At 29.5% G+C, this 18,982-nt stretch overlaps 1 protein-coding gene across 6 annotated transcripts in view; it reads left to right on the plus strand.

The window, feature by feature from the left end:
- Positions 1-234: 234 nt before the first annotated feature.
- Positions 235-18,982, plus strand: part of LOC107451898 (uncharacterized) — a 34,654-nt gene continuing 15,906 nt past the window's right edge. The window contains exons 1-4 of one of the 6 annotated variants that reach the window (XM_043038690.2): positions 235-875; positions 5,466-5,622; positions 11,327-12,913; positions 16,077-16,205. In XM_043038690.2, the coding sequence (XP_042894624.1) occupies positions 537-875; positions 5,466-5,622; positions 11,327-12,913; positions 16,077-16,205 (2,212 nt within the window). In that variant the 5' untranslated portion in view covers positions 235-536. Of the gene's footprint in view, positions 876-1,069; positions 1,197-5,465; positions 5,623-7,407; positions 7,571-11,326; positions 12,914-16,076; positions 16,206-18,982 lie in introns of those variants that run through there. The other 5 variants (XM_043038691.2, XM_043038692.2, XM_043038693.2 and 2 more) reach the window with 5 other exon arrangements.

Raw genomic sequence — 18,982 nt, forward strand, 5'->3', positions numbered from 1 at the left:
ATAAAACAAAATTTTAAAAAAAAAGAAAGGAAGGAAGAAAAAAAAAGAAAGGAATTATCTGAAGCTAAAAACTATGCCAACTAGCACTATTCATCTCTACTAAAAGCAAATGATTTTTTTCTTTTTTTGCTTTTATTACAACCCCGATGTTCTAAATTTGTTTGATTTTCCTTTTTCCAAGTTACTTTTTTTTAAGGTACTATGTTTTGATACTTATGGCATGGCAGACATTCCTGGTATTTCTAGTAAAAGCATATTCTGATTTTTAATCAGGTATTTTGAACGCGGCGAGAAAGTTAACACCTCCTTTTATTTTCATATTCTTTTACCGTAATTTGGTTATCGCACGGGCTCTCTTAATTTATCGTTTGCCTTTTCATTAATTGGAGGAATGGATCACATGACCTAAGCATTACCTCTCGTGCAAACGTCAGTCTTTCAAATGTTCGAAATTTAAGTTTTATTTTAAAACAAACCAAATTATTGTGCAAGGTTTTAGTGGAGAGTGTGTGTTATACCGGAATTTTTTCGTTAAAATGAATGAATATAGTGGAAATTCTTCATGCCGTAATTTTATAATGCTATCTCGAAAGATGCATTTACTTTTCTTACGATACATTTTAGGCGGGAGATTGCGAGCACCCCCAGAAGCTGATTTGACATATTTGATTTCCACATTTCAGTATGGTGCAAAAACGGATCGAAGAGCTTTACAAAGCAAGTTTAAAAGCTGGGCGAAACGAATGGTTGTAGAAAATTATAAATTGAAACTTATATGTTCTGGTAAGGAAATAATTCCCATAGAAGATAGTTGTAAAATTGTGATGGACATTCATTTTCAAGGTCATCAATCCATCAGCCAAGTGATTCAGCAGGTAATATTTTTGTAACTCTTTTGTATTTAGAAGTTATTTCTTAAAATTCAAAATTGCTTTTCTTTAAGTTTTATCGTTTGGCGATAGTTTATCAATCAAAACTCGTAGAACGAATTATTTTCGCCAAATGAGTGTTGCAAAAGAAGTTCCAGCTGTTAATTAAGAAGATAATAAAAAAATTTACGTTAATTTCCGATAATAAGATTTAATTTGTCAGCTTGTCTATTTGATAATTTACTAATTTAACACCTAAAACAAATTAACATTTTATTTATTTATTTATTGTATCTTTTCATTTGCAAACCATGGGAATGAGAAAAGGTAAATTTCTTCACGATCTTAGTTCAACTTAGCGAATCTAGCAATAATATTTTCAGTTTCTATTAATGCGTATTTTGTAAAATTGTAATTTATTGTTCCGTAATCAATTTGGATTGTCGACTGGGAATTTTTTCCTTCAATTTATGGTATTTAAGTAATGCAAATTTTTACTTGATTGATAAAATAAAGAGAATGCCCATTTCAGCCCTAACAAATTTTTGGTGTAATAGTACTTTAAAGATAGAAAAAAAAATCATTTTTAGTGGTTTACTTTCTTCATATAAATGAGGATTCCAAGACCTTTAATCGTACTAGAGAGTTTTCCTCATTTCAACTGACTTGTTTCCTTCATTTTTTTGTGTCGGACGTAGTTTATAACACCTTAGAGCAAAATAGCTGCTTGCGGATCTTGTGTTATTAAAATTTAACATTTACTCAATAATTTGTTGCATTCTCTTTATATTCAGTAAATTATTATTTTTTGAAAATGAAAAAATAGCCATGGCATTAAGTTTCATTTTAAAAAAAAGAAAATCAAACCTGCTAAATTGACGGTACTAAATGACATATTATAAGCTACTGGATGTGAAAGGCTTGGTGCTATAACAAGGTAAATTAAAAAGAAAAGATTTCATTTTATTACATTATTTATTAGATAAATTTTATTTCTATTTATTCATTTAGTGCAATAACCCAGACACGAATGTAAAATCGGTTTTCTCCGTGTGGTAAATTTAGTAAGGGAAAATTATAGAAGCCTCTAATTTTAAGTTTCATTTGGCCTTCGCAAAGGATTTGTAAGAGTGGAATTACCTTGTATTAGTACCAAGCCCTTACTATGAAATATTACGAAGATGCAAAAGGGGTTCTAGTATTATTCTTAGTATACACAGTATTACAAATAAATTAAAAATCATTTAATATTATAGAAAAATATTATATTTCAGTAATTTTATAAGTTTAATTTAATTCTTATTTTTACATCTAATCTATGTTTTCAATACAATCTTTTTACAAGTCCCTTAGCCTAATTTCTATTTACCAATTTTGGATTTTATCATTACTAACAGAGCACCAGAGTAACTTCTATCTAAGCAATTGCTTTTTAAAAAAAATATAATAGATTACGTCTGGCAAATTTATTTTATAAAAAAAAAATAAATTACGTTCAAGATTAAATTTTGTGCATTTGTACACACTAAAATGAATTACAAAGACTAAAAACTATAGGATAGTCTTAAAAAATGATCTCCTCTTAACATAAAAACAGAATGTATTTCAGTTTGTGTGGTGCGACATGTTCAAATTTTATTTACGATATCAGCAATAGAAAAATTTTTTAAAACAATTAAGTCACAGTTGTTTACATTACTTTTTTTTATTTTTAACTAAATAAACAAAATGGATGATCATTTTAAAAATTTGTTTTAAACTTACAAAAAGTCAGTCATAGTTTCTTTGCGATATCTCGAAATCAACAGCTTTCTGATTCCAAATGATTGATTTTTAACTCTTTCGATACCAGCGCCATATTTAGCTGGCGATGCCCTGTATGGTATTGCGCCACGTCATCGCGAATAATTTCTTGTGGGTCAATTATCAAGTACAGAGCGTATTTCAGTCTGCTTTGGATAAATATTTTAAATAGAAATAGTTGCCCATAAGAAAAAAAGAAAGATATTAGTTTTAACTAACTTATACGGCAATTTCTCTAAAAAAAAGTTTTTTTACTACTTATTTATATTTTTGTTTCAAATTATATAGTGTAGTCAAGGAAAAATCTGTTCCAAATAGTTTAACTAAGAACGTACCCGAACCTGTTATTCTCAATTTTTGCATATATTGCTATATTTATATGACTATTTTAGCTGATCAGGAAATATCAGTACCGAACTAAAAAATGACATTTTGTTTAAAAGTAACTTTAATAATTATTTAGTTAGATAATAATTGAAATATTTTTGACTTGAAAGAAAAACAAACCTTCACATCACAATCTTTACTGATGTTTCATATTGTAAGATAATTTCTTCCTTATTCAAACCCTTTTTTCAAAAATTCCAAATTTTTTTTTTTTACAAATTCCCAATAATGTTTAAAATTTTTACCACATTCAAATTCAACTTTTTCCTAATTTGAAGGGAAAATGTTATTACAATGAAACTGTTATTGATATTGAAACTGCTTTCCTAAACAATAATAGCTTGCCAAGATTTCAACACTTTTTGGTTTTTATTTTCAAGACTTCACAGAACGTTTTACTATCATTTATAAACAATTTCGTAGTATTCACTAAATCACCTAAACCCATAGCAGCATCGTACAAAAATAGTTGAGGACGAATTATGATAATTTTTTACTGAATTTTCATGAAATACGAGATTTTAACTACTGCGGTATATTAACAATTTAGGTAAAAATATCTAATTTTAAAACTGAAAACGATTTAATTATTAGACCAAAGAGAAATCTAAAAAAAGGCATGAAAGTGAAATCCAAGCGAAAATATTATGTAGCTATATATGAACTTTAATTTATAACCCCTTCTCTGCAAAATAAGAAAATTACAAATCCCTCCCCATGAGCCTCAGTGGCTCAGAGGATAAATCGCTCGCCTAAAAATTATGAAACACTGGTTCGAATCCCAGCTGTGTCTGGTTGATACGAATTTTGTTCCCGATTCGTACCGACCACAATGCTGACTTAAAATATCCTCAGTGGCAGACAGACCATGGGTTAGAATCCCTTCGCCGTCGGGCTAACCGTGAGAAGTTTTCGTGGCTCTTTTTCTCGCCATGTAGCGCAAATGCGGGTTAGTTCCATCAAAAAATCTTCAATGAATGATAGTTTGTCCTAATGCTTGATAGAGGAGTTCCCTTGTCTTTTTGAGTTTGATTAAAAATTACGAGGCCATGGAGTTGAACATTGAAAGTCGTAAACTCTGAATTGGGTCGGTAGTTCAACGCCGGTAATAAAATACAAAACAAAAACCCCTAAATATAATATAAAAATACGTAAGAAATTCCAAAAATTCTCTCTCTTTGTTTTCACTTTTACTGTAATAATCTAATTTTCGAAATAAATTTAAATAAATAATGCAACTTTGCATAAAACGTAATTTATGTTTAAATTTATTTTATACAATTTTGAGTAGAATATTCTTTAGGAAATTTTTTTGTGTTTTCCTCCTTTTGATAGAAAAAAAATCTAAACCTCTAAAACTTATTAAATAAATTTTTTCTAATTTTTTCGTACCTCATATTTATCTTTAATTACAAATATGAAACTTTCGAAGCTTAATATTTTTCCAAATTGTTTGTTACATATCTGCATTTAAAAAAAATTAAAATAAGGGAATTTTATTGTCATACAACTCAAACATTTTATCTACCACTTGTAGATCAAAATTGAAAATTATTCAATTAAAAGAATCTTAAATTTTTCGTGATGTTAACATAGATTTAGTTCCCCATTTTATGGGATAAAATTTAAAGCAGGTATTACTCGGTTATCATTGCAATTTTTTATTTTCAGTTTTATTTTTGAATTTTTAGTAACAACAGAAACTCATTAAAAGATTTTTCGCCTATGAGGTTTAGTAATAATGCAAAGAGTTAAATTGTAGATATAATTTACTCTATATAATAATTATAAGACTGTTTAAAATTATGTACCCTATTTAATAGGTTTCTCATAAAATTTTACGTAATATATTACTTTTTAATAAATTAAATCGCTCTTAGATTTAAGCCATTAATTTGAAATAATAATTACTATTAAAAATGAAATAATAGCAGGGAATAATACTAAGAAATGATGATAAATAACTATTATTAATAAATAAATGATAACGAAATATTTTAGAGATAAAAAATACCTTTATTAGTTTTATTAATTTTATGTTAACCAAAGAAATATGGTAAGTTCTTTTTTGACTTAAGATTCTATATTATATGATTTTTGTGGTGAAAAAGAATTAATCAACAATAAACTATTATTAGACTATTATAGGTTCAGGTTTCAGATCTTAGACCATTATTTTTTATGTTATAAAGAGAAGCATTGCTTTTCCAATAAAAATTATAATTGTAAAATTATAAATTATAATTAAAATAACTAAAAATTACAATTGAGCACTAAAAATTTTTAAATTGTCAATCGTTAACTTATCACGAAAATAAATTTGTTCAAAAGAATTATTTCTTTAGGGCAAAATTAAATATTAATTAACATAATTAAATTGCTTATTGAAAGTTTTCCATCTTTTAGATTCAAGAGAAATACACTTGGACAAAGAAAAATTTTGGAATGGACCGGGTGATGATTGTTGATTTTATACTAAAGAACTGTAACAATCTGGATTGTATTCGAGCAATCGAAAGTAACGAATTTATGAGAAATTACCAGCGAGAAGATTACTTTAAAGGTAACAAAAATTATCATTTATTTACGTCGTTTGCTATTTCTTATGGTAACGTTTTAAATGTTACAAGTTCTCAACATTTGTTTCGTTCTAGTTTTTTTTTCTCTCTCTATTTTTAAATTTGCAGGTCTTGTAAGATTCTGGGTCTGATCAAATTGAATCGCTTTCGAATTGTGGTTTATTTATTTTTACCTTACAAAATGTATATCTATATCAAACTAATCGATTAAGAGATGTTAAACGGTGATTTTTCGCGGGAGAACGAAGTATTCAAAGCAATCAAGCGAATTCAGTAAATTCTAGTTAAGCCGAAGTCAAATACTACTAGAATATCAAGTAAAATGTATTCGTTTTTTTTTTCTTTTCTTTTTCCTCGTTTTTTTTCTGTTATCAGTTTTCGCTTTGAGCATCAGTTTGTCTCTTCTTTTACCAATAAAAAAGCTGATTATTTTTAAATATTCTGATCTGTTTGCTTTCATAATTTTCTAATCAAATATTAACTCGAATTTTCATTTTATTTTTATCCCACATAGGTTACTTTAAAATACGAACCATTTAAAAAATAAACTACGAGCAACCGAATTTCCTCATATATATGGGCGAATCTCAGGAATCATTAACCTATATCTCTTCAAACTTTTCTTATAAATATATAACATAATAAGCGAAAATTAATTCTAATAAAATTACAGGAATAACTATGCATTACTAACTTTAAGATACGTACAGTTTTGATTGCGAGTAACTTGCTTTTGGTTTTCATTTCTTACTTCAATCCTACATTTGACAACTTTTTATGAGTGTCGCTTAGAGTGTTTAACATACTTTTTTTTCAATATTTATTCTGTTTAAAAAAAAACTGAAAATCACTGAAAACATAATTTAGTAGCTCAGCTGTACTATCATATTTTCTTGAATATTTTTCGTGAATATTGACGTTTGCGAACACTTAAAGTTTGTCGCCAAATTTTGGCACGTCAAACCGTAACCATCGGAAATTGAAAAAAAAGGTATACAATCCAATTCTGAGAGTTACAAGTTAAACTAATGATACAAGTTTGTTCTACTTTAAATAAGCTTTTGGAATATCANTTTTTATATATATATATATCTCACAATAAAGACAAAAAGAAATACGAAGAGAATTAAGAACCTTAAGTTTTATTTATTGCGCATAAGCTGCAAGTATATCGAACTCATAAAATAAGTTTTTTTCTTTTTTCACAAATACATGCATCGATAAGAATCTAAATTATTTTTTGATGTTTTCTCATATTAATATGATTGATTTAGAAATATTTGACTTTTATTTATGTAAGAAATTTGCGGAAAAGAAAGAAAGTATCGTGTCTGTGTGTAAAAAAAATATCGTTTTATAGATGATTTAACTAGTGCACGCGTCAATTTAAAAAAAAAAGAAAAAAAAAGGTTGAATATTTTTTTTAAGTTTCTAATAGATTAAATTATCAAAAAAATATAAATTGTTCCTACCATAAAAAAGAACAACAAGCAATTATTTGATTAATTTCTCTAAATCCGTTTTAAGGTGTTTCTATTACATAATTATTTAATACTAATGTTTAGAGCTGTTATGCAATGATTTTTTTTCCCCTCGGAAGGTTTCCGTATAAATTATGTTTTATAAAAAAAACTGGACGAAAGAATGGTTATAAAAAGCCTTTTGACAATTATCTGTTTATTTTTTATTCGTTTTTGTTCCTCGCCTTTAGAATTTGAGCTCACCATAATTTTGAATTAATCCGCCAATATCCGGGGCGATTTACACTTCTCTTTAAGAAATTACCAAGTTTTCATCGATAGCGAATTGTAATCGTCTTTACCAAGCACGCTCATTTTCTAGATTTAGTTTAAACGATGATAAAACCAGAACTCCTTCCTTCATTTTCCAGAACCAGAACTATTCCTTTATTTTGGAATTATCAGTTTTCAAGTATGTTAATAAAAACTTTATTTTAGGTTAGCTTATTTACTTTCTTTCCTGTTCCTATATTTTACAATTCTTTCCTGTTCCTATATTTGTACAAAAATCTTCCCATATATTTGCAAAACTAAATTGTTTCTGTTGGTTGCAATTAAAATATTTTGTCGTCTATTTTTTTTTCTTCGAAATGTACAAGTTTAGGTTAGGACACATCACTGTGATAAAAATTGCATTGGAATCTATGCTTGAAAATGTCGTCGTACACGGCTAGAGGCGCTTTACTATTATGACATGTTCGGAAGTACATGAAGAAACAGTTCATGATAGGAAAGAGCCACTAGCGGCATATAGTGCCATTTCCTGGTATGGATTTCCATGGATTTTTTTATCTCGGTGATGCGACCTAACTCTCCTAAAAGCATGTTACAACATTTACGCAACTTGTTCTTATATGTGACATTTTTACGTTTTGACGAAGACTAGACTAAACATGTCATTAAAAACACTGTAGCTTGGAGCGCGAAACAGATTGTAAATTGGAAATCAGTGATACGAAAGTATTTAAAGTCGGTTAAACAAAAACTCATGTTATAGAAAAAAAAATTATCCCCAGTGTAATTTAGTTAATTCATAATAAAATGAATGAACATTAATTTAAATGTTATATATTTGGATTTACTATTACAAATTTCATCTGGATTCTGGGCTTAATGTCTGCTGGACGAGTAAATTATTATGCGAGTATAAACTGTTAAGATCATACTTTTTCCCGCACATTTCTCGCGTATGGCTTTATTGAAAAATGTAAAAAAAAAATTTCTGATTTAAAAATATTTTTTTCCTTACAAGAAACATAAGAGGCTACTCAACCATTATCATAAACATGTTAAAATGTTAGGTATTATTATCATTTTTTTTAGAGTTTTTCTTTTTTTACAATGACTCATCGACAGAATGAAGTCTTTTAATGTTTTCTAGTTATTTTTATTCTAAGTTTATGATAGAGCTTAAAACTATTTTAAATAATAATTTAAAGCAATTAACTGTATGCTTGAAAAACAAAAGCAATAGATATGTTTAATTAGATTTATATATTTTTTTTGAAAAAATTAAAAAGTAAAATAAGTTTTCTATTTTCACGGCTGAAACTTTAAAAATTAAATCGGTAATTCCGACATTTCTCAATTGAGTACAACTTTAAATTTTCTGCTTTCAACATTTTATTTCATTTTTTTAAAAAATTAAACTATCCTTATAGTTATTATAATTTATACTACCTTTATTTGACTGGGTTAAGATTTTTTCTTCTGAACGCTTTCCTTTAGTTTTGAAAAATACCGTATAAACACTAAGATTTATTAAGATTGTTGCATTTAAAATTTACTCAGTGTGTTAATATATTCAAAGAAGTATGTTTTAAAAATATAAAATCCTTTATATTTAAAATAAACTTAAGTCTTTTGACAATAGTAAAGATGAGATATTTTATGTAATTTCTAGATTGAGAAAGCTGTAATTGGCGAAATGGTGGTACAGGTACACTATATGATCTAAGTCGTTATCTATTTTGTTAGCTTTTTTTTGAAAAAACTTACAAACGATTTTTAACAATTAATCGAATTTTGTGTCTTATAAGAAGTATAAAAGTATTGTTCAACTTAACGCAATATTAAGTGTTGCGATGGATTTCAAACTTTATTACTCAATTATTTCTTAAGCACAATATCAGCAAAAATGTCTATGTAATAAATACTTTGCCATCTTTCAATGCATAAGTAATATTTGAGATGCCCTTATTTTTTCAAATTAAAATATATTTTGAAAGTATTAAAGTTTGCATGAATGAAATATTAAGTTTATTGAGCTAGCTATTATACTTCTATGTCTCAAATTTATAATTAACTGTATTGAAGTGCAGTTATTTTAATTAAACTCAAAGTAATTTGAAACTTTTAGTCAATTTGCAAAGTTGAAGGCTTTTGCTACTTATTGTAATGAATTATTAATAGTTAAAAAGACATTACTGTTAACTATATATAGTCTGAAAGGTCTTATTGTATCATAATTTAAAAGATATACTTTAAGTTAGAAAATGATACCAGTATGCGCAGTTTTTTCAGAATTCAAGAATTCGATAATTCTAGCTAATTTCATTCAGTTACCGTTTGGAGTCTGTATAGATATTTTTTACAAAGCCTCTTTAAAAGATTTAAACTGAATAAATATGAGCCGATTAATTTTTATTTGTTTGATATACGCAAGTAGAAAATTAGCTTTTATTTGCAAGTAGTCCTTTTAGAGTATAGGAATCTAGAAGAATATTTTAACGCATTAACTGTATTCGTATTCGCATTGCGCAATTTTTATTCTAAGTTGAATAGTTCCGATTTGAGATATAACTCTAACGAAAGTATTATCGTCTGCAAATCAAATCAGCCAACGATTTTTCATGGTAAGTTTTGTTTTTAAGTAAAAATTGTAGAATATTAATTGTATGCGCTTAAATAAGAAATCGTACAAATATTTGTATTCGAAAGTGTAAGCTGAAAAATCTAATATTTTTTTTTTCTATTTGTAACTGCATATTGCAACAAATTTCACTTTTTCGCTAATAAAATTGTTTCATTATTTCTAATTTTCTCATGTGTACAATGTATTTGATTTATATGGATAACCTTTTCAGTATTGTAAAAATAAATGTTTTATTACTATAAATCAAATTATTGCTTTAAAATTACTTATTAAGAACAATGATTTTTTGCTAATTCGTATTTTCTTTAAAGCTCGTTCCAATAAAACTCAATTACCAATATGTAATAATAAAACTTTATATAGAAATTGATGTATACATTTTTAATTGTCTTAGATTGATTCATACATTTACGTTTAATTTGTTCAGAACTTAGCACTTATTTACTATTATATGTATTTATTATATCCGTCTAGCCCTCTAAAATCTCCGAATTAGAAGCATGACTTGTAATTATTTCAACGACTAATTATTTTTAGAGTAATTTGATGCATACATTTATGTTTAATTTGTTCAGAACTAAGCACTTATTTACTATCATATGTATTTATTATATCTCTCTAGCCCTCTAAAATCCCCGAATTAGAAACACGACTTGTAATTATTTCAACAACGAATTATTTTTCGAGTAATTAAGATTTAAAAAAAAAATTCTCAAAAGGAATGAAATGACTACATTTGATCTCAAAATAGCATTTTTATATAGGCATTGTGTAATATGTAAAATATGATATTATGATATATATTATGATACAACTCTGAGGAATTGGGTCATTTCTGAATAAATTAGTACTATACTTTAGACCAATTGTGTTATTGTGCAGCTATTATGAGAACTTATGATTGAAAGTTTGAGTGTATACTCTGTTATGAAAAATAGAATTAAATCATTTCTCGTGTGTGGGGGGAATCGAAAAAAATTACATAACTTTCCTAACCTAAACCAACCTTTTTCTCCGTAACCATAGTGACCGCTAGTCTGTATCTGAAGGACATCTCGTGATAGCCGGTACGTACGTCTTATTTTATTAGTAATATATGTATGTATTTTTTGTAAATAGCCCACATTACGATCACTTTATGATTAATATGTAATTGTCTTAAACGTATTTAATATAAGATCTACTATTCTTTTGCTAGTGTTTTGAATATATTTTTGATTATGTATCACTTTCGAATAAAGAATAATGCGATACTGTTATTTTATGATGCTGTATCATCTTAATTTATTTTAGATATGATGCTTTCTTCGGACCCTGGTATTTGCAACATATATAATCAAATGCAGCAAGGCTCCGTTTCGATGGCAAATCCTTCTACATTTTATGGTTTGACAAAAGGTCACCCTTTGTCTTCAAGTTCGAGTGACATTGAAAATAGTTTTTCGAGTGATTTAAAAATCACTAATGTGAGAAGCATTAAACCCGTTCCTGATAATTTAGCGAAAGGAACTCTTTCGAAGGGAATTCCAAAAAACTTTGAAATTGGTCTGCAGAAAACTACAACTAGCATCAGGGAAATGTCATATACGAAATCCGATGATAATAAGCTGAAAACGCAGAAATCTTTGAGAGTAATACCGCGATCATTTCGAAAACCAAAGAATATCAATGATTTTAATGCTCTTTTGAGAGCTGCAGAGCAGTTTTCCAATTACCCGGCAGTTTTATATAACCCGAAAACTAAGTTTTTGGGTAACTTTGGTTTGGTTCCCAAGCGAATATGTAGCAAAAAGACTCTTACGAAAGTCGAGAAAGAAAAGAAAAGGAAAAAGATACAAGACCGGCAGAATATGATATATCATCAAAACAGAAAAAATCTTCGAGATCGGAACAAGCTTAACAAAATAAAGCTGAAAGAAATGGAGAGGCGAGCCTACTTGGAAAATTTCAAAAGAAATTCTGTGGATAGATTATGTAAGATGGTTTCTAAGAGTTCTTCTGGGACTATGTCGAACTATTCAAACAGTGCTATTAGCAATAGCACTGAATCTAATGATGTCATTAGCAGTGCTGATGATAGTGAAATTGAGATTGTTGAAATTGTTCCGAAAATAGATGGACCGGAAGTTATAGATATCGTATCATCTGATGACGAAAATAACTTTGAGAATTGTTCTTTCAAACCCAAAGATTCGAGTAGGGATGTAACGATATTGACGAATGGTAATAAGACAATGAATGTAGAAAGTAATTTGAAAAGAAATGAAACTATGAGTTCTCTGAAGAAATGTAAAGATGATGGTTTGAAACCCAACCAGCAAAGCAAGGATAGTCCCGGATCAACTAGTAGCACCCTTAAATCAGAAACTCAAAACAGATTCTGTTCGATTTTCAAACAACCATACCTTCTTCCACCAAAATCTAAAGGAGAAGTTGCAATTTTACCGTCCCTACAATGCCGTCCTCCATTATCAATCCAAAACAAAATAGCTGGTTCTCTCAACGCTCAGAGTTCCAATCCAGTAAAATTATCGAAAGCCTTTATGCAAGGCAAAAAATCTATTTTGCAGCCTATTTCGAGTGTGATGGGGCGTAAAAGTTCTAACATGCAAAGATTATTGACTTCAGGAATTGCCAACAAGATTCCTCGTGACATTAATGTTTATTTGGTGAAAAAACAACCGAGTGGTGTGATTAAAATGGTTCCTTGCAACAGAGTTGTTACAACTAATAATGAAAGTTTACAGTACGTCAAAGAAGCTAGTCCGATATCGGTTATAAATTCTGGAAGGTGCGTGGATATTCCGACTAAGACAAAATACAGAGCCATTTTGCCTGTGCCTGACAGAGTTTTGGAGTTGAACCGCCTGAAAGTTTTAGGTAGGTGTAATTTTGAATTTAAGTTCAATCAGTATGCTTAAAGCAGGTTTTTTTTTTCAAAAAAATCTGACCCATTTTTAAATTTTTTTTTTATCAATTACCCTAGTTTTTTTCGAATATCAGAAATATTTTTCATTTTTATTCATAAGTCCATGTTAAAGCTAAATTGATTATTTTTAATGAGATTGTAGGAAAAGCTTACACCTCATTAAGATATAAATTTAAGTTTATTTAAGTCTATAAAACTCAATTATTCGTTAACTATTTATCATTTGTTTTGTTGCAATGCAACTATTTTTTTTGGGGGGGGAGGATATTTAGATTGCTCCTCTGAGGACAAATTTGGTTCCTACTTTAGATTTCAGGGTTTTTTAGATTAGTTGTAGGTTTGAGATTGCTACTCAATCATTTTTATGTCTTTTTTACGATCGATTGTTATACTAAAACTGCAATTTTGTTTTCTTTAATTTTTGGTTTATAAATACTTGGTATATGTTTTGCGCCAAACAGATTATTTCGTAGTATTATATTCATTATTTTAATTGCATATGTTGAAAAGAAACAATTTTTCTAAGCTCGTAATAAAGGTTATTAATTTTAGGATAAAGGGAATCTAGGACGTCTTTAATTTATAATTTTAAAACTAAAACTCTTTGAAAGACTCATGTTTAACAGAACCACAAAAACAGAAAATTTATTCTCAAAACTCACAAAATTAAATGTAAATTTTTTACGCGCATCTTTTATAAAAAGATTGAAAAAGCCACTTTATTTTTCCATTCTTTCTTTAAATTTTTAAATTTTGATTCGCTAAATAAGAGCCTCATTTTCACAAAACTATAAGTAGATTTTTCTCAAAAATGAACCTTTCAACTCCGAAAACGTCTAGACTCCAGAGTACTCCCAATTCCGGCTGTGAAACCCTAAGTGATTGACCGTCTTTTGACGGAACTCCGAGCTTAAATGAATAAAACTGTGAACATATAGATTAACGAAAGAGTATTAATTATTTCTAAAATATGAAATTATTTAAATTTTATTAAGTATTTTGAAAGTATTAAGTGAATAAAATTCTTTCATCTTATCGTTTTATCAATATTAGTCTTAAAATTCATTTTATGTAGACAGTTGAATTCACAGGTCTGGAACGGCATCTAGTCTAGTTTTTAATTTGATTTTCGTGCACGCATAGACTAAAAATTAATGAGCTGAAATAAAGTTTCCATTAAAATAAAACAAAAATGGACGAAAATAGACGAGGGCAATGGTTATCAGGGAAACATACTTTCCTCATTGTTGAATTAGTTTTTTTTAATTTTTTTATTCGATGCGAAATACTATTGCAATTTTTCAAAAATGCACATCCTTTCCATCATTTCATTATAATATTGCTTGAAAAAAATCATTGTTTTCAATTTCGTTTATTTACAAACATTTAATTAAATAATTTTATAAAAGCAACGGAAATATTAAATAAATAATGGATTATTAATTGAGTATAAATTTAACTTCAAGCGTAAAAAAAGAAAAAAAAATCATTACTGGATAAAAAATATGGTCCTAACTCCCGAAACCCCGTAAATTCTAGGGTTCCGCGAAACATGATTTGGAAACCGCTGGTCTAGAGAAACCACAGTTGCTCGAAAATTGTAGGTATCACAGTGCTAATTTCAGAAATTAATTTCTATTTTTTTCTTAAACATTGAAGAGTTTTTCTGTATATTATAACAACAGCCTCCAGCCTTTTTAAAGCTGTGCAAACCACCAGTTTTGTAATTAAAAATAATAATAATGAAATGAATATAAGGAAATAAAAAATAAATCCTTGAAGACCATTAACTACTAAATAGGAAAATCACGAATTGACACTTAGAGCCTTGATTTCTCAGGGGATAGAGCGCACGTCTTCCAGTGAGGTGAACCGGGTTCGAATCAATCCCAGCGATGGCTGGTGGCGCGAATTTTGCACCCGCCTCGCACCGACCACAATATGAAATAAAAACATACTCAGTGGTAGACGGATCACGAGTTAGAGAGTCCCCTTGCCTCAGGCCAACCATGGGAGATTTTCCTGGTTTTTCCCCATGTAACGCAAATGCGGGTTAGTTCCATCAATAAGTCGTCCTAGAAGCCAAAATTCATTCAATACTTGATCCAGGAATTCCCTTGTCTTCAAGATTGGGTTAAAAATTACAGGGCTGCGGAGTTAGCATTAGTAGCCGTAAACTCAAAATCTGGGTCGGCTCTTTAAATACGGTTATAAAATGAAGTAAAAAGTAGACACCTATTACGGACGATATATATTGTGCAAAAATGTTTAAAACAAATATTTTTGTAATAATTATTGTATGTACTTAGTGATTATAATAATTACTTTTGTAATAATTATTGTATGTACTTAATGATTATAATAATTACTTTTGTAATAATTATTGTGTGTACTAAGCGAATAATTATTGTACGCACTTAGCTGTTACAATCATAAGAAAGCTCTAAACTAGATATCTAAGTTTAAAAAAAACATTAATGAGAATTTTGACACTGTTCTCTTAAAAAAAAAAAAAAAAAAANAAAAAAAATCAATATCTAGATTTAAAGTGGATACCGGTAGCTTCAAGCATCCACGACCCAGTAGGTGTACCGCAGCGTTTGATACCGCTGTGCATAATGGTTTTCAAACGACAAATTTTTACGAATGCCAAATGACAACATTTTTGGGAATTATCTGGTTTAATTTTCCTTGTTTGAGCCGCGATGACTCTGGGGATAGAGCTTTCGCTTTCCAATGAGGCGAACCGGGTTCGAATCCCAGTCGATATGAATTCCGCATCCGGCTTGCATCGACCACAGTGCTGAGCTGAAATATCCTCATTGGTAGACGGATCATGGGTTAGAGTCCCTTTGCCGTCAGGCTAATCGTGGAAGGTTCTCGTGGTCTTCCTCTCCATGTGACGCAAACGCGGGTTAGCTCCATCAAAAAGTCATCCACGAAGGCAAAATTTCTCCCAATACTCGATCCAGGAGTTTTCCTTGTCTTCTGAATTGGGTTTAAAATTACAAGGCTACGGAGTTGAACATTAGCTGTCGTAAACCATAAAATTGGGTCGGCTGTTCAACGACGGTTATAAAATAAAATATAGAATTATTTCTTTGTTTGTGGCAGATGAAAACAAGCTGTTAATTGATGAAGAGATGGCTAAACTGTCAAAGTGGATTGGAGGCATGAAAAGTACCGTGGCTCGTACATATTTCCAGCTTAATGTTCAAAAATCGAAGCAAAGGCTAGAATCACGTAAGTACTTATCTCTTATAAAATTGACTTGTGATTTTAAAAGAAATATGGAGGCCTAATTTTGTTGCTTTGAGTTTATTTATGATACGAGAACAAAACGTCTTCTGCTTGCTATCGCTTGTAGAGCTCCTTGTTGTATTGCTTGATATGGCAAATCCAATGAAACAAGACGTGATGATAATGTGTGAGCTTTACTTCAAATAGAATTTCATAGTTTATTTTTCTCAAAGTAAGGAACAGACGGTAAAAATAAATGATTATAATGTGTTGATCAGAAGATTCTAATTTCACATAAAATTTTCATATAAAATGGAATCGATATAATCAGTATCACATTATAGGCTGCATAATTTAATCTTTATATAAACTGTTATTCGACAAAAATGTAATCTCATTTCTCTCTCTAAATTTAGTAATGCTCACTCTTACTTAAAGATAAACTTTAGAAACTTCTCGAAAAGTAAAAACTAGAACAATTTATAGCATTTTTTTTGGAACCGGAAAGCTCTGAAATGAATTGAAGCTTATTACAAGAAGGTATCAAAATCAGTAAATTAGCTTATAGCTTTCACATCTAAGAAATTATTTTAAAGGTTCAAATCGAAATAAAATAAAATCGAAAGTTAAAGTGCTAAGGTGAGTAATAAGGAATGAAAGAGGTATGATGAACAACATCACACACTACTTCGCTCTCCTTTCGCCTTAAATTCATTTAATATCCCAGCTGTTTTACTTCAAGATTTCTTTTCACTTTATATAAAATAGAGGCTACAACCCTTTATTACTCTAACTCACCAACCCTCAGAACTTGCTCTTTATTTCAGATCATGCATTAAAATAATTTATCTTAGTTTTATTTGGCTAGCGTACAATTAATTATACAGGGTGCCAGTTTTGGTGATTCTATGAAATGGCGATTTTCTAAAATATTCTATATTAAATAAACAAAGCATACTTTCTTCTTTAAAAAGCTAAATTTGGTTTATTATCGTATGCATAAGCCAGGATAAAACTGAAAATCCTAGTAAAAGAAGATTTTTCTTAAAATATTCAACATTGATTTTAAATGTTTACTGTGCATTTTTCCTCTTAAAAACTTTTTTATATAAGTACCTCAGAAGTAGTTAATGTTTCATATGCTTACAGATAACGGCAGCATGCTTTTAAACCCAATCTTATTTTATATTTTAATTATTTTGTTTGGAACCTTCTTTTACGAATTTTCAGTAATATGAGTTGAATTTAAATATCAATTACGTTACCTTATTTACCTTGGCGATATGAGAAATATAAAACAATTATATATGCTTCACTATATGCAATTATGTATATGCAATTATATATGTAATTATGTATATGCAATTATATATGCTAAATTGGTTTCAGAATTGAAAAAAAAATTTTTTTTTTCAAGCAGGGGGTTATTTTTGGAGAAATTTGGGCCCGTGTAAAGATGCTTGAAAGATATTTAAACTTGTTTATCATATAAGATGAACGCAAGCGCACGATTTATACAACTTACTCAGAACTTTACAGAAATATCACAGCCATCTCAATCCTAGAGTCCCCTGTAAGTTTTTTCGTCTATTAGTTGCCAGATACATACTTATATCACAGCTTTCCATTAAAAGTACTGTTCAACAAGTCTGCATGGAGCACGAACTGTTCTGTCTCTACGAGTTTTATATGGACTGGTTTGTTTAGTACTAGGAAGAGCAACATTAGGAGATTGGATGATGGTATAGTTTGCCCAAAATTAGAACTCCCCCAGACATTCATCTGGACCTATGTCGGTGACTATGGTAACGAGGTATGACTATTTCAAGTAGGGGTGCGGGGTCACTGTTTTGAAGAGGTTTCGGCTCGGGTACGGCGAGAGAAAGGAAATCTTTCTTTGGTCTATTGTGTTAGTCCTAGAGTGAAGCCAGCCTCCCTGAAATGCGCCATTCTTGTTTCCATAGCACCAGACTTTGTGGCGGGAGGAGTTCTTAGCTTAGACAAACTATAACAGGATTACTGATGGGATTTTATCCGGGGAACTGTCTTTCACTACTGGGGCATTAGAGGCACGGTCCTTGTTTACTGAGATATCTTTGTTCTCCCTCCAGAAAGATTGCGTAACAAGACAAACGAAGGAGGTTAGTATATGCGGTTCCTGATATCTCGAGGCGGTATCAATCAAGTAAGACCAGGAGGTATAATAATTCTAGAATCTTAATCTTTTATTAGCAAATCATTTTGAACTCAGATGAATGACGATGAGCTTAATATTTTAGACATTCTCCTGGTACGTAATGTCGCATCATTCGTAATTTATGGGTTGGAGTCTAGGAGTTAAGTTATCTAATGATTTAGATTTCACAATTTGCACACGAGGCTTATGATCAGTTTCAATGTGAATTTTTAGTTCGACAATAAAGTCATGAAATTTTTTACAAGCCTATATTATAGCCAATGCTGCCATTTCAATAAGTGCGTATCACAGTTCTGTATTGAACAATGTCCTAGGTGCATAAAAAACTGGAAGTAAGTGACTATTGTCCTTTTAACAAAGAACTAAACCAATGCAGTAGGACGATGCATCTGTTGAAATAAAAATCACTTTCTTTTCATTATACAAGATTAATTCAGGTTTTTGCTAAAGTTTATGCTTAATTTCTTCCAATGCCATTATTCGAGATTTTTCTTAAATCGATTCTACTTTGTTTTTTGATAACCCATCAAGGGGTTTTGCTGCATTCGCAAACTTTGATTCAAATTTATTTAGTAATCCAGCC

Source organism: Parasteatoda tepidariorum, chromosome 10 (assembly GCF_043381705.1).
Source record: "Parasteatoda tepidariorum isolate YZ-2023 chromosome 10, CAS_Ptep_4.0, whole genome shotgun sequence".
NCBI lineage: Eukaryota > Metazoa > Arthropoda > Arachnida > Araneae > Theridiidae > Parasteatoda > Parasteatoda tepidariorum.